Source organism: Ranitomeya variabilis, chromosome 2, assembly GCF_051348905.1.
Source record: "Ranitomeya variabilis isolate aRanVar5 chromosome 2, aRanVar5.hap1, whole genome shotgun sequence".
Taxonomy (NCBI): domain Eukaryota; kingdom Metazoa; phylum Chordata; class Amphibia; order Anura; family Dendrobatidae; genus Ranitomeya; species Ranitomeya variabilis.
Genome location: NC_135233.1, coordinates 220,648,920 through 220,672,914, shown reverse-complemented (window position 1 = coordinate 220,672,914; position 23,995 = coordinate 220,648,920). Strand labels below are relative to the sequence as shown.

Sequence of the window (23,995 nt, the reverse complement as noted above, 5' to 3'; positions counted from 1 at the left end):
AGCACAGCCGTGGCCAAACGTCAACAGGCCGTCTTGAAATTAATTTCTTTGGGGAATCGAAGCCACACAGCGCAGGAGCTCTGGAATGCCATCAAGCAGGAGAGCGATGTGTGGTTTGTGCCAGCGAATCTCCAGCCAGACATGGTAGTGTGTGACAATGGCCGAAATCTGGTGGCAGCTCTGGGCCTCGGCAACCTCACTCACATCCCATGTCTGGCACATGTGCTCAACTTGGTCGTGCAGAGTTTTTTGAGGGACTGTCCGGATCTTGATGCACTGCTGCACAAGATCCGCCTAGAGTGTGCTCACTTGCGGCGTTCCAGCACGGCAAGATCGCGCATTGCAGCTCTGCAGCGCCGATTCCGCCTTCCGGAACATCGCATCATATGTGACCTACCTACCAGTTGGAATTCCACGCTACATATGTTGGAGCGGTTGTGTGAGCAGCAGCAAGCAGTAATGGAGTACCAGCTGCATCAGGCGCAAAGAAGTCAGACTTCACAACCACAGAATGGGCCACTATGAAGGACGTCTGCCAGGTTTTGCGTCCCTTCGATTATTCCACGCGGATGGCGAGTGCAGATGATGCACTAGTCAGCATGACTGTCCCCCTTATCAGCTTGCTTCAACAAACACTGCAAGCGCTAAGGGATGATGTTGTGGAAGAGGTGGAGGATGAGGACTCACCATTTCCATCACCTTCTGGACAGTCAGCGCCACATGGTTCCTCACAAACGCGTAGGCAGGGGACACTTTGTGGGGAGGATGAGGAGGAGTCAATGGAGGAGGAAGACATCCGTCCAGAGGAGGGAGTTACACAATTGTCCAGTAGTCAGTGTGTACAGCGAGGGTGGGGTGATGAAGAGTGGGCAGAGCTCACGCCTCAAGCAGGGGACAGCGTTTCTTGGCAAGTTGGCAGTCTGCAGCACATGGTTGATTACATGCTGCAGTGCCTGAGAAACGACCGGTGCATCGCCCACATTCTCAACATGGCTGATTATTGGGTGTACACCCTCCTCGATCCTCGCTACCGGGACAACTTACAAAGCCTCATCACACTGTTGAACCGGGATCGTAAAATGCGGGAGTACCAAGACACACTGGTGAATTCCATCATCTTCTCCAGTCCAACTGAGAGAAGTGCTGCTAGTGCTTTACAAAGCAGCTCAGTGCGTCCTGGCAGTGGAGGAGGCTCTGCACAAAGAGGGAGCAGAAGCAGTGCCTCTGCCCAAGGCAAGACCAGTATGGCCCAACTGTGGCACAGTTTTGTGTGCCCGACACAAATGTCTACACCATCACAGGCGGCTCCAGTCAGCAGGAGGCAACGGTTCCGTCAGATGGTGACAGACTACATGTCTTGCCCTCTTACTGTACTCCCAGACGGCTCTTCCCCTTTCAAGTTTTGGATCTCTAAGCTGGATACATGGCCAGAGCTAAGCCAGTATGCATTGGAGGTGCTGGCTTGCCCTGCGGCTAGTGTGTTATCGGAACGCGTCTTTAGTGATGCAGGTGGTGTACTAACAGACCGTCGCATGCGACTATCCTCCGATAACGTTGACCGGCTTACTTTCCTGAAAATGAACCAGGCCTGGATCTCGCAGGAATTTGCCACTCCTCTTCCTGATTAAATAATTGGGTGACTGTCTACAGTATCCAGGTCTCCTGTTGTGTTCATCTTTCTACCACCTGAACTGTAATTCCTGGGCTCCAACACCGCCAGTTGAGGCTCAGAAGTGCCATCTGCACAGTCAAAACATACGACCCAGCGTTATTGGGTGTCAGTAACGTCAGCTGATCCCCAGCTGTGTAGTCGGCAATGTGTCTTGCGACTGCCACGCTGACACAACAACTGAAATTTAAGGGAACCTGTCCCCCCCCAGGCGTTTGTTACTGAAAGAGCCACCTTGTGCAGCAGTAATGCTGCACAAGGAAAAGGTAGCTATTTTTATTTAGCTCCTTGCACACGCAGAACTTAACACTTATAAAATGTGTCCACTGATACCGTAAAACCGTCCCGGAGGTGGGACTTTCCTTCGTAATGTGACGCAGCACAGCCGTCATTCCTACCCCCTTGGTGCCATGCGCCGCCTCCTTAGCGTTGTTTGATTCTGTCCCGGAGCCTGCGCTGTTATGTTATCCCTTGGACAGGCACACTTAGCGCTGCCCGTCTTCTGACATCATTTGGTGTCAGGCTGACTGCACCTGTGCGGCCGCGCTGGCCAAGATCCCGCCTCGCAGTGTCTTCTGATTTAATCACACTGCAGGCCTGGGATCCATGGGCATGCGCAGTGCATATCTTCACCTCCGCCTCTCACTCATCTCCCTCCGCCTTCTTCAGACTGTGCGCCGTCAGCTGATCCCTAATAGCATGCCACGGCCGTGACGCCGCACAGTCTGAAGAAGCCGGAGGGAGGGGAGTGAGAGGCGAGGATATGCACTGCGCATGCCCATGGATCCCAGGCCCGCAGTGGGATTACATTAGACGACACTGCGAGGCGGGATCTCGGGCAGCGCTGCCGCACTGGCACATCTGTTGTGAAATTGGATTCTGGGCTCCCCCGGTGGCCACTTGTGGAATTGAACTTGTGTGCATCATCCCCTCTGTTCACCTGCTCCTATCAGGATGTGGGAGTCGCTATATAACCTTGCTCCTCTGTCAGTTTCTTGCCGGTCAACAATGTAATCAGAAGCCTTCTGTGCTTGTTCCTGCTACTAGACAACTCCCAGCTAAGTTGGACTTTTGTCCTTGTGTGTTTTTGCATTTTGTTCCTGTTCACAGCTGCTGTTTCGTTACTGTGTCTGGAAAGCTCTTGTGATCGGAAATTGCCACTCTGGTGTTATGAGTTAATGCTAGAGTCTTAAAGGAATTTCTGGATGGTGTTTTGATAGGGTTTTCTGCTGACCATGAAAGTGTCCTTTCTGTCTTCCTGCTATCTAGAAAGCGGACCTCGATTTTGCTAAACCTATTTTCATACTACGTTTGTCATTTCATCTAAAATCACCGCCAATATATGTGGGGGCCTCTGTCTGCCTTTTGGGAAAATTTCTCTAGAGGTGAGCCAGGACTGTCTTTTCCTCTGCTAGGATTAGGTAGTTCTCCGGCTGGCGCTGGGCATCTAGGGTTAAAAAACGTAGGCATGCTACCCGGCCACTTCTAGTTGTGCGGCAGGTTTAGTTCATGGTCAGTATAGTTTCCATCTTCCAAGAGCTAGTTCTCATATATGCTGGGCTATGTTCTCTCGCCATTGAGAATCATGACACACATCCAGCCTGACACCAAATGATGTCAGAAGACGGGCAGCGCTAAGTGCGCCTGGCCAAGGGATAACATAACAGCGCAGGCTCCGGGACAGAATCAAACAATGCTGAGGAGGCGGCGCACGGCACCAAGGGGGTAGGAATGACGGCTGTGCTGCGTCACATTACGAAGGAAAGTCCCACGTCCGGGACGGTCTCACGGTATCAGGGGACACATTTTAGAAGTGTTTAGTTCTGTGTTTGCAAGGAGCATAATGAAAAGCGCCACCTTTTCCTTTTGCATCCTTTGTGCTGCACAAGCTGGCTCTTTCAGCTACAAACGCCTTGGGGGGGGGGTTAAAGGTTCCCTTTCGACTTGCTCCAATCAGGCTTTGGCCTACACTGTGTTCCTCTGCTCCTCCTGCTGTCCCTGAGCTCTAACACCGCTAGTTGGTGCCTGGAAGTGCTGTCCGCACAGTCAACAGTCGCTCCTCTGTTATTGGGGTTCAGTAACGTCAGCTGCTCCCCAGCTGTGTGTGCGGCAATACCTCCAATCTGCTCCTCCTGCTGTCCCTGGGCTCTAACACCGCTAGTTGGTGCCTGGAAGTGCTGTCCGCACAGTCAACAGTCGCTCCTCTGTTATTGGGGTTCAGTAACGTCAGCTGCTCCCCAGCTGTGTGTGCGGCAATACCTCCAATCTGCTCCTACTGCTGTCCCTGGGCTCTAACACCGCTAGTTGGTGCCTGGAAGTGCTGTCCGCACAGTCAACAGTCGCTCCTCTGTTATTGGGGTTCAGTAACGTCAGCTGCTCCCCAGCTGTGTGTGCGGCAATACCTCCAATCTGCTCCTCCTGCTGTCCCTGGGCTCTAACACCGCTAGTTGGTGCCTGGAAGTGCTGTCCGCACAGTCAACAGTCGCTCCTCTGTTATTGGGGTTCAGTAATGTCAGCTGCTCCCCAGCTGTGTGTGCGGCAATACCTCCAATCTGCTCCTCCTGCAGACCCTGGGCTCTAACACCGCCAGTTGTTGCCCGGAAGTGCTGGCTGCACAGAGAAAAACACCCGCCAATGTGTCAGTGGGGTTCAGCAACGCCAGCTGTTCACCTGCTGTGTAGCCGGCAACGTGTCCTGCAAACGCCACGCAGACACAACAGACCTAAAACTGCAGTCAGTGCAGGCTTCGGCCTACACTCTGCTCCTCCTGCTGTCCCTGGGCTCCAACACTGCTGGTTGTTGCCCGGAAGTGCTGTTTGCACAGAGCCAAACACCTCGCCAATGTGTTAGTGGGGTTCAGTAACGTAAGCTGCTCCCCTGCTGTGTATCCGGCAACGTGTCCTGCAAACGCCACGCAGACACAACAGACCTAAAACTGCCGCCAGTGCAGGCTTTGGCCTACACTCTGCTCCTCCTGCTGTCCCTGGGCTCCAACACTGCTGGTTGTTGCCCGGAAGTGCTGTTTGCACAGAGCCAAACACCTCGCCAATGTGTTAGTGGGGTTCAGTAACGTCAGCTGCTCCCCTGCTGTGTATCCGGCAACGTGTCCTGCAAACGCCACGCAGACACAACAGACCTAAAACTGCCGCCAGTGCAGGCTTCACCCTACACTCTGCTCCTCCTGCTGTCCCTGGGCTCCAACACTGCTGGTTGTTGCCCAGAAGTGCTGTTTGCACAGAGCCAAACACCTCGCCAATGTGTTAGTAGGGTTCAGTAACGTCAGCTGCTCCCCTGCTGTGTATCCGGCAACATGTCATGCGACCGCCACGCTGGCACAACAAAAATTTAAGGGAACCTGTCCCCCCCCCAGGCGTTTGTTACTGAAATAGCCACCTTGTGCAGCAGTAATGCTGCACAAGGAAAAGGTAGCTCTTTTAGTTTAGCTCCTTGCACACGCAGAACTTAACACTTATAAAATGTGTCCACTGATACCGTAAAACCGTCCCGGAGGTGGGACTTTCCTTCGTAATGTGACGCAGCACAGCCGTCATTCCTACCCCCTTGGTGCCGTGCGCCGCCTCCTCAGCGTTGTTTGATTCTGTCCCGGAGCCTGCGCTGTTATGTTGTCCCTTGGCCATGCACACCTAGTGCTGCCCGTCTTCTGACATCATTTGGTGTCAGGCTGACTGCGGATGTGCGGCCACGCTGGCCGAGATCCCGCCTCGCAGTGTCTTCTGATTTAATCACACTGCAGGCCTGGGATCCATGGGCATGCGCAGTGCATATCTTCACCTCAGGCTCTCACTCATCTCCCTCCGCTTTCTTCAGACTCTGCACCATCAGCTGATCCCTAATAGCATGCCACGGCCGTGATGCCGCACAGTCTGAAGAAGCCGGAGGGAGGGGAGTGAGAGGCGAGGATATGCACTGCGCATGCCCATGGATCCCAGGCCCGCAGTGGGATTACATTAGACAACACTGCGAGGTGGGATCTCGGGCAGCGTGGCCGCACAGGCGCTGCCAGCCTGACACCTGAATGATGTCAGAAGACGGGCAACGCTAAGTGTGCCTGGCCAAGGGATAACATAACAGCGCAGGCTCCGGGACAGATTCAAACATTGCTGAGGAGGCGGCGCACGCCACCAAGGGGGTAGGAATGACGGCTGAGCTGCGTCCCATTACGAAGGAAAGTCCCACCTCCGGGACGGTCTCACGGTATCAAGGGACACATTTTATAAGTGTTTAGTTCTGTGTTTGCAAGGAGCATAATTAAAAGAGCCACCTTTTCCTTTTGCATCCTTAGTGCTGCACAAGATGGCTCTTTCAGCTACAAACGCCTTGGGGGGGGGGGTTAAAGGTTCCCTTTCGACTTGCTACAATCAGGCTTTGGCCTACACTGTGTTCCTCTGCTCCTCCTGCTGTCCCTGGGCTCTAACACCACCAGTTGGTGCCTGGAAGTGCTGGCTGCACAGTTAACACTTGCTGCCGTGTTATTGGGTTTCAGTAACGTCAGCTGATTCCTAGCTGTGTATCTGGCAAAACAAATCTGCTCCTCCTGCTGTCCCTGGGCTTCAACACCGCCAGTTGCTGCCCAGAAGTGCTGTCTGCACAGTCAACAGTCGCTCCTCTGTTATTGGGGTTCAGTAACGCCAGCTACTCCCCTGCTGTGTTGCGGCAATACCTCCAGCCTGCTCCTCCTACTGTCCCTGGGCTCTAACACCGCCAGTTGGTGCCCGGAAGTGCTGGCTGCACAGAGAAAAACACCCGTCAATGTGTCAGTGGGGTTCAATAACGCCAGCTGTTCCCCTGCTGTGTAGCCGGCAACGTGTCCTGCAAACGCCACGCAGACACAAAGCTGCCGCCAGTGCAGGCTTCGGCCTACACTCTGCTCCCTCTCCTCCTGCTGTCCCTGGGCTCTAACACTGCCAGTTGGTGCCGGAAGTGTGGTCTGCATAGAGAAAAACACCCACCAATGTGTCAGTGGGGTTCAGCAACCCCAGCTGTTCCCCTGCTGTGTAGCCGGCATCGTGTCCTGCAAACGCCACGCAGACACAAGAACTGAAATTGAAGGGAACCTGCCCCCCCCAGGAGTTGGCATGTATAACAGCCACCTTGTACAGCAGTAATGCTGCATTTGTACAAGGTGGCTCATTCAGTTATTCTCCTTGCACACGTCGAACTCAACACGTCTAAAATGTGTCCCTTGAGACCATTAAACCACCCCTGAGGTGTGACTTTCCTTTGTAATGACACGCTGCAACCCCCTTGGTAGCACAGCCCTTCTTCTGACATCATTGTTTGGCTGGCTGCGCCTCTGCGGCCGCCCTGCCCGACACAATGCCCCTCGGTGTCTTATTTATTTTTACTGCGAGGGTGTGATTGCTGGGCATGAGCAGTGCATATGTTCGCCTGTCACTCATCTCCTTCCGCCTTCTTCAGACTGTACGGCTTCATGGCCGTGGCATGGGATAAGGGATCAGCTGACGCCGCACAGTCTGTAGCAGGTGTAAGGACACGAGTGAGAGGCGAACATATTGACTGCGCAAGGCCATGAATCCCAGCCCCGCAGTGTGAATTAATGAAAAGACACTGCGGGGCTGGGATTCATGGGCATCGCGAACCGCACCGGCCGACATGAAATGATGTCAGAAAACGGGCAGCGCTAACAGCGCATGGCCAAGGGATAACACAACAGCGCAGACTCCTGTACAGCTAATAACGATGCTCAGGAGGCTGCACCCAGCACCAAGGTGGGATTTTTGACAGCTGTGCTGCGTCTCATTAAGAAGGAAAGTCACGCCTCCAAGACAGTTTGACTGTATAAGGGGCTAAATTCTATACGTGTTTCGTTCAGCGTCTGCAAGTTTCAAAACTTAAAGAGCAACCTTTCACTTGTGCAGCATTACAGCTGCACAAGGTGTGGCTCTTCTAGTTTGTAACACCTGAGGGGGGGTTAAAGGTTACCTTTAAAATTGGTTCAATTAGGCTTCGGCCTACACTCTGCTCCTCCTGCAGACCCTGGGCTCTAACACCGCCAGTTGGTGCCCGGAAGTGCTGGCTGCACAGAGAAAAACACCCGCCAATGTGTCAGTGGGGTTCAGCAACGCCAGCTGTGCCCCTGCTGTGTAGCCGGCAACGTGTCCTGCAAACGCCACGCAGACACAACAGACCTAAAACTGCCGCCAGTGCAGGCTTCGGCCTACACTCTGCTCCCTCTGCTCCTCCTGCTGACCCAGGGCTCTAACACCGCCAGTTGGCACCCGGAAGTGCTGGCTGCACAGAGAAAAACACCCGCCAATGTGTCAGTGGGGTTCAGCAACGCCAGCTGTTCCCCTGCTGTGTAGCCGGCATCGTGTCCTGCAAACGCCACGCAGACACAACAGACCTCCAAATGCCTCCAGTGCAGGCTTCGGCCTACACTCTGCTCCCCCTGCTGACCGTTTGCTCCAACACCACTAGTTGGGGCTCTAGGAAGACAAGCTTGAATAGGTCCCCATCCTGGTTCCAGTACCGTCAGCTGGTTCCGGGTAGAGCCTTTGGATTAGGTGCCTCCTTCTGGGTATCTGAGTTCCACCAACGTCAAGTGGTCCTTGGTAGTGCTTTCAGGCACGGGTACCTCCTGCTTAGTAACCGGGTTCCAGTAACGTCAGCTGGTCCTCGGTAGTTCCATTGGCTCTTGGACCTTCGGCTACCCATCCGGGTTCCAGTACCGTCAGCTGGTTCTCGGCAGTGTCTTTTGCTCTTGTACCTTCTGCTCCCCATCCTGGTTCCAGTACCGTCAGCTGGTTCCGGGCAGAGCCTTTGGCTTAGGTGCCTCCTTCTGGGTATCCGAGTTCCACCAACGTCAGGTGGTCCTTGGTAGTGCTTTCAGGCACAGGTACCTCCTGCTTAGTAACCGGGTTCCTGTAACGTCAGCTAGTCCTCGGTAGTTCCATTGGCTCTTGGACCTTCGGCTACCCATCCGGGTTCCAGTACAGTCAGCTGGTTCTCGGCAGTGTCTTTTGCTCTTGTGCCTTCTGCTCCCCATCCTGGTTCCAGTACCGTCAGCTGGTTCCGGGCAGAGCCTTTGGCTTAGGTGCCTCCTTCTGGGTATCCGAGTTCCACCAACGTCAGGTGGTCCTTGGTAGTGCTTTCAGGCACGGGTACCTCCTGCTTAGTAACCGGGTTCCAGTAACGTCAGCTGGTCCTCGGTAGTTCCATTGGCTCTTGGACCTTCGGGTAGCCATCCGAGTTCCAGTTCCATCAGCTGTTTCTCGGCATTTTCTCAGCCTTCTTGTACCTTCTGCTACATTTCCAAGTTCAAAACCCTAAAGACAACGACCCGGAAGACCACCCCTAAGATGACGACGACACCAGAGACGACAACCACTGAGATGACGACGACCCTGGAGACGATGACCCTGAAGACCACCCCGATGACGACGACCCCGGAGACGATGACCCTGGAGACGACGACGACATGGGAGACCGAGAAGCAGAAGAACAAGAGGCTGCAGAACAAAGAGCAGAAGAACATTAAGCATCACACTAAATATCAGAGCAAAAGATATTATCTAAATTATAAGCAGAAGAAGACTAAGCAGTGTATGGGGGTGAGTCCGTTCCTCCTCGAGGTGCCCCTGGATAAAGCCTGATGCTGCAGGCCAAACTGAACGCGGACAAATGTAACTCTTTTGTGACAGGCAGAACGGAAGGTGTAATCTTCAAACTTTTAGAGATAACAACTACGGGAATGCCTGTCACAAATAAAAATATGATGAAGAAGTTGAATATGAAGAAGAATAATAGTTAAATATAAAGAATATGAACAATGTAACAAAAAAAAAATAATAGGTAGAAGATGAAGAAGATGAATAAGGTGAAGAAGAAGTTGATGTCAAAGATGCTGATGATGATGAAGAAGAAAGTGTGGGAGAAGTAAAAAAGAGGGTGAAGGGCGTGGAAGTAGTGAAACATCAATATCTGACAAAATTAAAAAAAACTTAACATAGTCAATATCTTTGTAACTCCGAACGTATTAAAAAAAAAATTAAATTCCTGCTATTCTATGTGATTGGGCTAAACCTCTATGCCTTTAATATCTCCGCCACCTCCCCCAATACATCCTACATTATTCTTAGCTGTTTTCCTTCATGTAGAATGAACTTACAAGGAAAGAAAGGGTTTATTTTAATTCCGATATTTTCGTCCCATTGACTTGCATTGGTATCGGCGAGATCCGATATTTTGCCGGTATCGGCCGATACTTTCCGATACCGATACTTTCCGATATCGGAAGGTATCGCTCAACACTACTGCCCAGGTTAATACGACTAATCCCCAATTCCCACAGTTTTAAGCGTGCTCTAAAAACGCATTTGTTCAGACTGGCCTACCGCTTCAACGCATTAATCTAACTATCCCTGTGTTGCCCATTCAAAAAACTTAAACCATAATCTGGTTCCTCGCATCATGTTCTCATACACTTCATGCAGTTAATAGCCCTCTGAGTCTTTACTGTTACAAATTTAGGCTGTTAACTGGTTCATTCAGCTTTATATGAACACCCGATCCTTACACTATGGCTGGTCTGAACAACGAAAGTGATTGTTACCATCCACCTCTCGTGTCTCCCCTTTTTCCTCATAGTTTGTAAGCTTGCGAGCAGGGCCCTCACTCCTCTTGGTATCTGTTTTGAACAGTGATTATTGTTATGCTGTAATGTCTATTGTCTGTACAAATCCCCTCTATAATTTGTAAAGCGCTGAGGAATATGTTGGCGCTATATAAATAAAGTTATTATTATTATTATGATTTGTGAGAAGTGGAGTTTTTCCAAGAGAAAGCGTTTGGGACTGTGGACAGTTTGAGGGGTGGAAGCTGGACTGGGGTGGAGCCTGTGTGGAGTGTCAAGGGAGCCCGAAAATGATGCCAGTATGGGGCCCCGAAATTCCTAGTGGCAGCCCTGTGGAGAAAAATAACATTAGCAGTCCAAAGTAGGACATGCCCAATCTCCCCTACATGAAGATTCTCCTGTGCCTTGGCCAGGCCCCTTTTGCCCTCCAGCAAGAAGCTTTGCAGTTGTTATGAAATTGACTCTGATTGCCTTGAAACATGGCACAACTGCCAATATGTTGCAAAAAGACAAGGTTGGAGCAGTTAGTAGCAGCACTATCAGCATTGTATGTCATATACCGCCTTTTTGGGCCTCCTCAAAAAGTTCCTTGAAGGGGAGGTGCGAAATACAAATTAATTTCCATCCTAAATCCTTATCTATTTAATTCCATAATCTAAACTATTTTCTAATATACTTGAATTCAAGTTTCCCCATCCTTCCCTAACTACACTATTTAACTGCTTTTCTTCTATTACAACTTCCTCTTCTATGATGCTTTATTTGAGAATCACAGTGCATGCTGGGATACTCAGTCACTGCCGCAGCCTCCTCCTCTGTAAAACAAAGCTTCATCAGTAACATTCGTTTCAGGGGCTAGGCTAGTCTCTGCGTGATGTTGTCACTGTGTGGTGTGCACAAAGATAGTGAGCTCTTGTAGGGGATGTGAAATACATGATGTTCCCTTTTCTCCCCAACCCCTTTTAGAATGTAAATGTTTATTATTAATGTGTCCGTGCACGGTGGCACTGCTACCCATAAAGGGTATTGTCACCATGTACAAGAGTATTGCTACATCCTAATGCGTACTACTCTGCATATTTGTATAATGTTTGCCATGTGTTTGCACACTGTAGGGAAAGTTTGTCCCTGGACCCAGTATAGTGATAGGGGCGTAGTGTCCATAGTTGGCCATTAGAGGAGGGGCACAGTGCATAAGTATAGTGCAGCTTCCTGCTTTAAGGGTACCGTCACACAGTGCCATTTTCATCGCTACGACGGTACGATTCGTGACGTTCTAGCGATATCGTTACGATATCGCAGTGTCTGACACGCAGCAGCGATCAGGGACCCTGCTGAGAATCGTACGTCGTAGCAGATCGTTTGGAACTTTCTTTCGTCGCTTGATCACCCGCTGACATCGCTGGATCGTTGTGTGTGACACCGATCCAGCGATGTGTTCGCTTGTAACCAGGGTAAACATCGGGTAACTAAGCGCAGGGCCGCGCTTAGTAACCCGATGTTTACCCTGGTTACCATCGTAAAAGTAAAAAAAACAAACAGTACATACTCACATTCCGGTGTCTTTCCTCCGGCGTCTCAGCTTCTCTGCACTGTGAGCGCCTGCCGGCCGGAAAGCGAGCACGGCGGTGACGCGGTGACGTCACCGCTCTGCTTTCCGGCTATGGTGCTTACACAGTGGAGAGAAGCAGAACTGTCATGATCTCAATGGCAAGAGATCATAGCATCAGCATATATAGGAACTAGCTCTTGGAAGATGGAAACTGAGCTGACCATGAACTAAACCTAACGCACAACTAGCAGTGGCCGGGTAGCATGCCTACGTTGATTCTAGATGCCCAGCACCAGCCGGAGGACTAAATAAAGCTAGCAGAGGAAAATATTAGTCCTAGCTCACCTCTAGAGAAATACCCCGAAAGGAGACAGAGGCCCCCCACATGTATTGGCGGTGAATCAAGATGAAATAACAAACGTAGTATGAAAATAGGTTTAGCAAATTTGAGGTCCACTTACTACATAGCAGAAGACAGAAAGGACACTTTCATGGTCAGCTAAAAACCCTATCAAAACACCATCCAGAAATTACTTTAAAACTCTGGCATTAACTCATAACACCAGAGTGGCAATTCCTGTTCACAAGAGCTTTCCAGACACAGTAACGAAACTACAGCTGTGAACTGGAACAAAAATGCAAAAACAAACATGGACAAGAGTCCAACTTATCTAGTAGTTGTCTAGGAGCAGGAACAAGCACAGAGAGGCTTCTGATAACATTGTTGACCGGCAAGCAACTAACAGAGCAGCAAGGTTATATAGCGACTCCCACATCTTGATGGGAACAGGTGAACAGAGAAGATGAAGACACCAGTTCAATTCCACCAGTAGCCACCGGGGGAGCCCAGAATCCAAATTCACAACAGTACCCCCCCCCTCAAGGAGGGGGCACCGAACCCTCACCCGAACCACCAGGGCGATCAGGATGGGCCCTATGAAAGGCACGAACCAGATCAGAGGCATGAACATCAGATGCATTCACCCAAGAATTATCCTCCTGGTCGTATCCCTTCCACTTGACCAGATACTGGAGTCTCCGTCTGGAAACACGAGAGTCTAAGATTTTCTCCACAACGTACTCCAACTCACCCTCAACCAACACCGGAGCAGGAGGCTCAACGGAAGGCACAACCGGTACCTCATACCTGCGCAATAATGACCGATGAAAAACGTTATGAATAGAAAAGGATGCAGGGAGGTCCAAACGGAAGGAAACAGGGTTAAGAATCTCCAATATCTTATACGGGCCGATGAACCGAGGCTTAAACTTAGGAGAAGAGACCCTCATAGGGACAAAACGAGAAGACAACCACACCAAGTCCCCAACATGAAGACGAGGACCAACACGACGACGGCGGTTAGCAAAAAGCTGAGTCTTCTCCTGGGACAACCTCAAATTGTCCACCACCTGCCCCCAGATCTGATGCAATCTCTCCACCACAGCATCCACTCCAGGACAATCCGAAGATTCCACATGACCAGAGGAAAATCGAGGATGAAACCCCGAATTACAGAAAAACGGGGACACCAAAGTGGCAGAGCTGGCCCGATTATTGAGAGCGAACTCCGCCAATGGCAAAAAAGCAACCCAATCATCCTGGTCAGCAGACACAAAACACCTCAGATATGTCTCCAGGGTCTGATTAATCCGCTCAGTCTGGCCATTCGTCTGAGGATGGAAAGCGGACGAAAAAGATAAATCTATGCCCATCCTAGCACAGAATGCCCGCCAAAATCTAGACACGAATTGGGTCCCTCTGTCAGAAACGATATTCTCAGGAATACCATGCAAACGAACAACATTTTGAAAAAACAGAGGAACCAACTCGGAAGAAGAAGGCAACTTGGGCAGAGGAACCAAATGGACCATCTTAGAGAAACGGTCACACACCACCCAGATGACAGACATCTTCTGAGAAACAGGCAGATCTGAAATAAAATCCATCGAGATGTGCGTCCAAGGCCTCCTAGGAATAGGCAAGGGCAACAACAATCCACTAGCCCGAGAACAACAAGGCTTGGCCCGAGCACAAACGTCACAAGACTGCACAAAGCCTCGCACATCTCGTGACAGGGAAGGCCACCAGAAGGACCTTGCCACCAAATCCCTGGTACCAAAAATGCCAGGATGACCTGCCAACGCAGAAGAATGAACCTCAGAGATGACTCTACTGGTCCAATCATCAGGAACAAACAGTTTATCAGGTGGGCAACGATCAGGTCTATCCGCCTGAAACTCCTGCAAGGCCCGCCGCAGGTCTGGAGAAACGGCTGACAATACCACTCCATCCTTAAGGATACCTGTGGGCTCAGAGTTACCAGGCGAGTCAGGCTCAAAACTCCTAGAAAGGGCATCCGCCTTAACATTCTTAGAACCCGGTAGGTATGACACCACAAAATTAAACCGAGAGAAAAATAATGACCAGCGCGCCTGTCTAGGATTCAGGCGCCTGGCAGTCTCAAGATAAACCAAATTTTTGTGGTCAGTCAATACCACCACCTGATGTCTGGCCCCCTCAAGCCAATGGCGCCACTCCTCAAAAGCCCACTTCATGGCCAAAAGCTCCCGATTCCCAACATCATAATTCCGCTCAGCGGGCGAAAATTTACGGGAAAAGAAGGCACAAGGCCTCATCACGGAGCAGTCAGAACTTTTCTGCGACAACACTGCCCCAGCTCCGATCTCAGAAGCGTCGACCTCAACCTGAAAAGGTAGAGCAACATCAGGCTGACGCAACACAGGGGCAGAGGAAAAACGGCGCTTAAGCTCCCGAAAGGCCTCCACAGCATCAGGGGACCAATCAGCAACATCAGCACCCTTCTTAGTCAAATCGGTCAATGGCTTAGCAATATCCGAAAAACCAGCAATAAATCGACGATAAAAGTTAGCAAAGCCCAAAAATTTCTGAAGACTCTTAAGAGAAGAGGGCTGCGTCCAATCACAAATAGCTTGAACCTTGACAGGATCCATTTCAATGGAAGAGGGGGAAAAAATATATCCCAAAAAGGAAATCCTCTGTACCCCAAAAACACACTTAGAACCCTTCACACACAAAGAATTAGACCGCAAAACCTGAAAAACCCTCCTGACTTGCTGGACATGAGAGTCCCAGTCATCCGAAAAAATCAGAATATCATCCAGATACACAATCATAAATTTATCCAAATAATCGCGAAAAATATCGTGCATAAAGGACTGGAAAACTGACGGAGCATTTGAAAGACCAAAAGGCATCACTAAATACTCAAAGTGGCCCTCGGGCGTATTAAATGCGGTTTTCCACTCATCCCCCTGCCTGATTCGCACCAAATTATACGCCCCACGAAGGTCAATCTTAGAGAACCACTTGGCCCCCTTTATGCGAGCAAACAAATCAGTCAGCAACGGCAATGGGTATTGATATTTAACAGTGATTTTATTCAAAAGCCGATAATCAATACATGGTCTCAAAGAGCCGTCTTTTTTTGACACGAAGAAAAAACCGGCTCCTAAGGGAGATGACGATGGACGAATATGTCCCTTTTCCAAGGACTCCTTTATATATTCACGCATAGCAGCATGTTCAGGCACAGACAGATTAAATAAACGACCCTTTGGGTATTTACTACCCGGGATTAAATCTATGGCACAATCGCACTCTCGGTGCGGAGGTAACGAATCAAGCTTGGATTCTTCAAAGACGTCACGATAGTCAGACAGGAACTCAGGAATTTCAGAGGGAATAGATGATGAAATGGAAACCACAGGTACATCCCCATGAGCCCCCTTACATCCCCAGCTCAACACAGACATAGCTTTCCAGTCGAGGACTGGGTTGTGAGATTGCAGCCAAGGCAATCCTAGCACCAAATCATCATGTAGATTATACAGCACCAGAAAGCGAATAATCTCCTGGTGATCCGGATTAATACGCATAGTTACTTGTGTCCAGTATTGTGGTTTATTATTAGCCAATGGGGTGGAGTCAATCCCCTTCAGAGGAATAGGAGTCTCCAAAGGCTCTAAATCATACCCACAGCGTTTGGCAAAGGACCAATCCATAAGACTCAAAGCGGCGCCAGAGTCGACATAGGCGTCCGTGGTAATAGATGACAAAGAGCAAATCAGGGTCACAGATAGAATAAACTTAGACGGTAAGGTGCAAATGGAAACAGATTTACCAAGCTTTTTAGTGCGCTTAGAGCATGCTGATATAACATGAGTAGAATCACCACAATAGAAACACAACCCATTTTTCCGTCTAAAATTCTGCCGCTCGCTTCGGGACAGAATTCTATCACACTGCATACTCTCTGGCGATTTCTCAGTGGACACCGCCAGATGGTGCACTGGTTTGCGCTCCCGCAAACGCCTATCGATCTGAATAGCCATTGTCATGGACTCATTCAGACCCGCAGGCACAGGGAACCCCACCATAACATCCTTAATGGCATCAGAGAGACCCTCTCTGAAAGTCGCCGCCAGGGCGCACTCATTCCACTGAGTAAGCACAGACAATTTACGGAATCTTTGGCAGTAAATTTCCGCTTCATCTTGCCCCTGAGATAGGGACATCAAAGTTTTTTCTGCCTGAAGCTCCAAATGAGGTTCGTCATAAAGCAACCCCAAGGCCAGAAAAAACGCATCCACATTGAGCAACGCAGGATCCCCTGGTGTCAATGAAAAAGCCCAGTCTTGAGGGTCGCCCCGGAGCAAGGAAATCACAATCCTGACCTGCTGTGCAGGATCTCCGGCAGAGCGAGATTTCAGGGACAAAAATAATTTGCAATTATTTCGAAAATTCTGAAACCCAGATCTATTCCCCGAGAAAAATTCCGGCAAAGGAATTCTCGGCTCAGATACAGGTGCATGACAAACAAAATCTTGCAAATTTTGTACCTTCGTGGCGAGATTATTCAAACCTGCAGTTACACTCTGAAGATCCATTGCAAACAGGTGAACACAGAGCCATTCAAAGGAGAGAAAAAAAAAAAAAAAAAAAATTTCAGCAGACTACTTATTTCTCTCCTTTCTCAGCCAAGGATTTTAACCCTTTAGTGGGCCGGTCAAACTGTCATGATCTCAATGGCAAGAGATCATAGCATCAGCATATATAGGAACTAGCTCTTGGAAGATGGAAACTGAGCTGACCATGAACTAAACCTAACGCACAACTAGCAGTGGCCGGGTAGCATGCCTACGTTGATTCTAGATGCCCAGCACCAGCCGGAGGACTAAATAAAGCTAGCAGAGGAAAATATTAGTCCTAGCTCACCTCTAGAGAAATACCCCGAAAGGAGACAGAGGCCCCCCACATGTATTGGCGGTGAATCAAGATGAAATAACAAACGTAGTATGAAAATAGGTTTAGCAAATTTGAGGTCCACTTACTACATAGCAGAAGACAGAAAGGACACTTTCATGGTCAGCTAAAAACCCTATCAAAACACCATCCAGAAATTACTTTAAAACTCTGGCATTAACTCATAACACCAGAGTGGCAATTCCTGTTCACAAGAGCTTTCCAGACACAGTAACGAAACTACAGCTGTGAACTGGAACAAAAATGCAAAAACAAACATGGACAAGAGTCCAACTTATCTAGTAGTTGTCTAGGAGCAGGAACAAGCACAGAGAGGCTTCTGATAACATTGTTGACCGGCAAGCAACTAACAGAGCAGCAAGGTTATATAGCGACTCCCACATCTTGATGGGAACAGGTGAACAGAGAAGATGAAGACACCAGTTCAATTCCACCAGTAGCCACCGGGGGAGCCCAGAATCCAAATTCACAACACAGAACGCCGGGGGACAGACACCGGAATGTGAGTATGTACTGTTTGTTTTTTTTACGTTTATGCTGGTAACCAGGGTAAACATCGGGTTACTAAGCGCGGCCCTGCGCTTAGTAACCCGATGTTTACCCTGGTTACCCGGGGACTTCGGCATCGCTCCAGCGCCGTGATTGCAAAGTGTGACCGCAGTCTACGACACTGGAGCGATAATCATACGACGCTGCGACGTCACGGATCGTGCCGTCGTAGCGATGAAAATGGCAGTGTGTGACAGTACCCTTAGTTAGTTGGAGTCAGGGCCTGAGCGCCCGTGCAGCTCTCTGGGCTGCTGGGCCAGGAGTCGCTGTGCCCTGTAATGTTATAAGAGAGGGGCCCATCATAGACAGAGGAAGTACGAGAGCGCTGCAGATGCAGCTGAAAAGGCCTTCCCCATAGAAAAGGAGATAGTTCAGCATGGGAACAGGACACTCACAATGTGGCAGGTCTTTGTGTGGGTGACGGTTCTAATTGCTGGGTTGTAGCGGTGGAGAGCACCCCACAGGAGGCAAGATTACTGGACAGTGAGTACGTTAAGGGACCGCAGAATCAGTCTGACCCGGGGCTGAGCATGATGAAGGAAAGGACAGATCAGGGACAGACGAGAGGGTGCTGTGTGCGATACCCGAAGTGTCTCTATTTGAACAAACTGTGCTGAGTAAAGAAGTTATCGTTAAAGTTAACCTGGAGTGTGTCTCTTTTATTCTGGAGCCGTCTGTAAGGAAACCATCCCCGTACCGGGCAAGTCCAGATGAGGCAGAAAGCCAGCACAGAGTTAATGCAGCAGAGAATTGTGAACTTTTATGGGGAAGGGACCAGGGAGTCATACAAGGATTACTTTTGGCCATGGCTACCTCCCTGGCTACCCCTTCCTACACATGGCGTAGATGGCAGGAAGCCGGTGCTGCGATGAAGAAATAGATAAAGACTGTGACTGATGTGACTAACGCCGCAACTTCAGGAGGAACGGATGCCCTGGAGATAGCGGAGAACCTGGATGTGGCTGAGAATTAGGTAGGTGCTGACCCAAGATGACGACCAAGATGGCAGTGAGTGGCGCCAAACAGAGAGACTATCACTGTGACTTTTCCCTTTGTGGGCGTTTTTGAGCTGTAATGGCGCGAAAATCCTTTGAGCGATGCCTCTGGAGGATGCGCCGAAGAAACCTTCCCCCCAAGCCTACTTCAGCGACTTGAAAAGAAATGGGAGGAGCGACTGGAAGCGACCCCACCTTGGAACGGGTGGGGCCCAGAAGAGGATCTTGTATGCAGCTGTGGCAGCCTAGGCCGCATTGGAAGGAGGTGGCAGCAGGAGGATGTAAGAACCCGGTCCGCAAGACAGTGGGAAGAAATCGCAGAGCACCCCACTTACCAGCATCCGGAGAGTTCGTCAGCGCAGAGTCAGCAGCCGGCAAAGTCCACATCGTCCCGTTGACCAGCGACATCGCGAGCAGAGCAGTCCTCTTCACGTTTACTGGAGCCGGAACATCTTGTGGAGCCAGAAGAGGAACCTCGTCACCCGGAACCAAAGTTGTTAACTCAGTGGGAACTGGAACCAGCAACAAATCCAAAGGAGCCTGAAACAGAAGCAAGGCCGGAGCCGGAACTACCTCCAGAAAGATCAGTCCGCACCACCTCCGCGGAAGGATGCAGCGTTCGCAGAGAGGACGTGATCCGGGGATGACCAACTGAGGCGGTGAGTGAGTCTCGTCCCATGGCCCAAGAGAGCGAGACCCCGTTCCCATCGTCTGTTCTTGGAACCCGTCCCAAATAGTTTCCCTTTGCCGCAACCGATTGATACGCGCTAAAGGAGTCAGAGGTCCCGGGGCATACGACAGCTCGCCGGATGCTGGAAGGGAGGCATGTTGCAAACACCCTGGCATCCCGGGGGATCACATGCTTTGCACGTCTTAACGAGGGCCCATTTTCTTCTACAGACCAGCTGGCCTGGATAGCTGAAGTGGTGAAACAGTATGCGGGATTGAGCGTGGCCTAATCGGAGTCCCACTAAGTTTTTGTTGGTTCTTTTAGCCCCTTTACAGCAATTGTTTTACCGGGGGCAATCGTTAAAGTTAACCCAGAGTCTCTTTTATTCCGGAGCCATCTGTGAAGAAACCATCCCCGTACCGGGCAAGTCCAGATGAGGCAGAAAGCCAGCACAGAGGTAACGAAGTGGAGAATTGTGAACTTTTATGGGGAAGGGATCAGGGAGTCATACAAGGATCACTGTCAGCCATGGCTACTTCCCTGGCTACCCGTTCCTACACTCTCTTGCTCAGATCATTAGTAACAAGCTGGCAAGAGAGCACACTGTCAGCGCGGTTTATGAAAATACACAGCATGCAGAGACCACTGCTGCCCACATGAAGTCACTTGCAGAGGCAGGCCTGGAATCTATATGCCAGGTATTCTAACAAAGCACACTGACAGTGCACTCTGTTACCCGCTTGTCAGTGCTGATCTGAGCCAGCGAGAGAGCGCACTGTCTTGGTGCACACATGCACATCCACACGGCATTGTTATGCCACCTGAGCCTTGCAACGAGTCCAGCAGCAGCCCCTGAAACAAAGGTCACTAATGACGGTTCATTTCAGGGAGGGGTAGAGGCTGCGGCAGTGACCACAGCCTCTGCCCCCTGATGACGGTTTGTTTGAATATCCCAGCATGCACTAGGATTCTCAAACAAAGCGTCATAAAAAAGGAAGTAGGATAAAAATAAAAGAAAAGCAGTTAGATAGTGTAGTAAGGGAAGGATGGGGAATTTTTAAGTCAAGTATACTATAAAATAGTTCAGATTATGGCACCAAATAGATAGGGATTCATGATGAAAATTAATTTGTATTTCAGACCACCCCTTTAATACTTGGAAACATCTTGAGGTAATTCTTTAGCAGACAAGATTCACCTTCATCCAAGAGGATGAGACTGGAGCAGTGAGATCGACGCTAAGGCCTCTTTCACATTCCAGTCTTTTAGCGTCAGTCTGAAACCGCCATTTTCCTCAAATAGAAGGATCCGCCATTTTTTTTTGCGGATCCACTATTTTCCCATAGACATGCATTAGCGACGGATTGTGGCGGATGGTCGTCCGTTCCATCTGCCATGCGACGGATCCGTCGAAATTTGGCGGACGTTGTCTAGACATTGACGGACATTATAACGTTTTTTGTCTGCGCTGAAATGGCGGTTCGCGACGGATCCGTCGCGTCCGCCATTCCATAGAATGGCCGCCTATGGGCGACGGATCCATCGCGACCATCATTTTGGTGGATCCGTCGCCCCAATCCGCTTTTTCAATTGCGCATGCTCCAAAAAGTAGATACTTTTCCCAGACAACCCCCAAGTAACTGATCCGTCAAAAAAACGGATCCGTTAGAACCGTTTTCTCAACAATTTTGACGGATCCGTCGATCCGTCACGATGTCGGAGCTAACTGACGCCAAACAACTGAAGTGTGAAAGAAGCCTAACAGAGTGGTATGTAACCGTCCCTCTTTAAAACTGATGCAACAATGGACAATTTGCCACGAAAAATTCACTTACTGCATATGCAGCTGCTACATCTAGTGCTTTATTTGTGACCATAACAGGGATTGCTGCTATGAGAAGAACCAGGCCTATTCAGGGTAATATTTAATTAGTAAAAAATCTATATAAGATGGCAGTGGCATCAGACATCATGGATACAGGAGAGAAGTTGCTCAGAAAACTATTGTTTTCATCAGTCTTCTATTAACACCATTCCAACCTACCTGAGATGTTGTTCTCGAAGTAACTCCCTAATAATATTATTGTCCGTGTATCTACTACTTAGTTGTAGACACTCATTTTCTAGGAAATTGTGTTTGTTCTTCATGGCAATGATTTCTTTCATAAGGGTTTCATTATTGCAACATTTCCTATCCAATGGTTCATATATCGGTGTTCCTCGAACTGGGTGGGATGATGCCGGGGATTGGATCGCCGTCAATGATGAGTCATTATCATGAGAGTACGAAACCTTGTCTTGCACTGTAGAAGCATCAGACAAAGTCCCTTCACTCGAGGCGAGCTGGGTAGAAGGGTTTTCAAGACCCTCCACTGATTTAGGGTCAACATCTTCTTCATCTACGGCTTTGTTAATCTTGGATATCTCGTTGTTGACGTGGATTTCTTCTTGTTCCATAGACTTTTCCTGACGAACTTGCAGATGGGCAAGCTCTACATCCATTGGACTGTTCACTTTTTCTAATTATGGTTGGATTTGAGAATCCTGATACTGATAACCATTGGGCAACACATGCAGATAATCAGCTTTGTTCTCTAATTCAATAGTCTCTTCCGTGGGTAATTGTCCCGATAGATCTAACATCTTCTGCATAAAATATGACTTCATGGAGACATCCTCTGCCCATCCTGGACAGGGCACGTTCTTGAGAAGATTGGTTACTACTGGGGAAGAAGTGGTCTGATTTACTGCAGTTTTGCTTGTTCTATTCTTAAAGGGTCCTATCTAGAAGTAGCAAACAAAACTTTACTTTACTGCACTACAGTGAAATGAAAGAATCCAAATATTTTGATTAAGAAAAAATAATGAGAAAAGGTGAAATAACATATCAATGCTTTTCTGAACACTTTAAAGAGTGTTGTTTAAAATCTGGACAACCCCTTTTTAAATGAATTGTAAAAAAAAAAGAAAGAGAAAACATATACTCACCTCCTCGACCATCCTAGTCAGAGCTGAGGCTGCTGGCATCCGCATAGCATTGTTATGCCACCTGAGCCTTTCAGCCAGCCCAGCAGTGGCCACTGTGTTGCTGCACTCTCACTTCTTCCGATTGTCCAACATTCGTCTGGGGAAAGTAAGAGCGCAGTAGCTCAATAGCAGCCTCTGATTAGCTGCAAGGGTCACATGGCTTAACAAGGCCACATGGACGCTGGCAGATACAGAGCCGACATTGCTATAACAGTGTGGGTGCGGGAAGTAGTGTCCTTTTTATTTTTCAAGGAGGACAGCTTCACATAGGGTTTGTCCAGCTAAGGTCACAAGATGCTAACATATTTGCCAAAGTGTCAAAAGATATTTGATCAATGTAACCCATCTTTAGAGCCACTTTTTATGCTGTCCCCTACTGAGATTAAAATTGCAACCTTTTTTGTAAGTTTTTATAAAGCCGCAATTTATAAATCAATCTAAGTTGTTATTCGGATAGTTGATCATGCCCACACTTTACCCACTTATAAAAAGTGGCATGAGGAGGCTTGTAAGTTCTCTCATGTATGTGCATTTAGCCTTAATATTGTAATCACTTTAGTAGTCTGTAGTGTGACCACATGTCTGAAATCCTCTTTGTTTCACATAAACCATATGGATAAGGCCGTATGGTGTGACCACCTAGTGGGTTAGAGTCGACCATTATAAATTGGTAATGAGTGCACATTTTTTGCCCACAAAACTGCAAAACCATTACAGATCAATTTGAAAATCATGAGAGCGGAATTTAAGATTGCTTCACAGATGTGTCTCACTGACCCTGAAGACACTAAATAGAGCCTTACACTTAGGCCGGGGTCACACTTGCGTGTGCAATGCGAGAAACTTGCACGAGTCTCTCGCATCAATACCCGGCACAACTACGGAACTCGGACCGGAGCGTGCGGCTACATAGAAATACATGCAGCCGCAAGCTCTTTTCTTGAGTGTGACCCGGCCTTAGGGTCATCTACATCATTGAAAATCTGTGGCTAGACCTCAAAATAGCAGTGAGTGCAAGACAACCCAGGAATCTCACAGAACTGGAAGAATTTTCCAATGAAGAAATTATGAAAATCCCTCAAACAAGAATTGAAAGACTCCTGTGTGGATACAAAAAGTGTTTACAAGCTGTGATACTTTCAAAAGGGAGTGCTACTAGGTACTAACCATGCAGGGTGCCCAAACTTCCATGCATCTGCCCATTTTCCTTTTTGTAATGTAATTTTTAAAATGTAAAAGATAAAAATATTTTTTTGTTGCCTAAGATACAAAGGAAATATGTCATCTGTAACTTTAGCCCTTTCAGAGATCATTTTATCTTCAACTTATTTAACTCTTCACAATAACAGTAATTTTGACCGGGGGTGCCAAAACTTTTAAATGCCACGGTAAGTCCAGTTCAATGGCATCACAGGATTGATTGTCAGAGCATTGGTCTATGGAGCTGATAAAAAGTTCCTTATTTCTATTGGGCAGTTTAGTGTAAAGCTTTGCTGTGTAGACTAAGACAGGGTCAACAGAGCCATCTCATTATTGTCACGCTTTCATATCGGAGGGTGGCCTTGGGTCTCCTTGAGTGACAGCTCATCCTGTTATGGTTCTCAATGGCAAGAG

At 48.9% G+C, this 23,995-nt stretch overlaps 1 protein-coding gene across 1 annotated transcript in view; it reads right to left on the bottom strand.

Annotated features, from left to right (window-relative positions):
* The window catches only part of LOC143809264 (uncharacterized), a 107,828-nt gene that overhangs the window by 50,615 nt on the left and 33,218 nt on the right, over positions 1-23,995 (bottom strand). The window contains exon 2 of the mRNA XM_077292371.1: positions 21,399-22,138. Within this exon, the coding sequence (XP_077148486.1) occupies positions 21,399-21,856 (458 nt within the window). The 5' untranslated portion in view covers positions 21,857-22,138. The remainder of the gene's footprint in view (positions 1-21,398; positions 22,139-23,995) is intronic.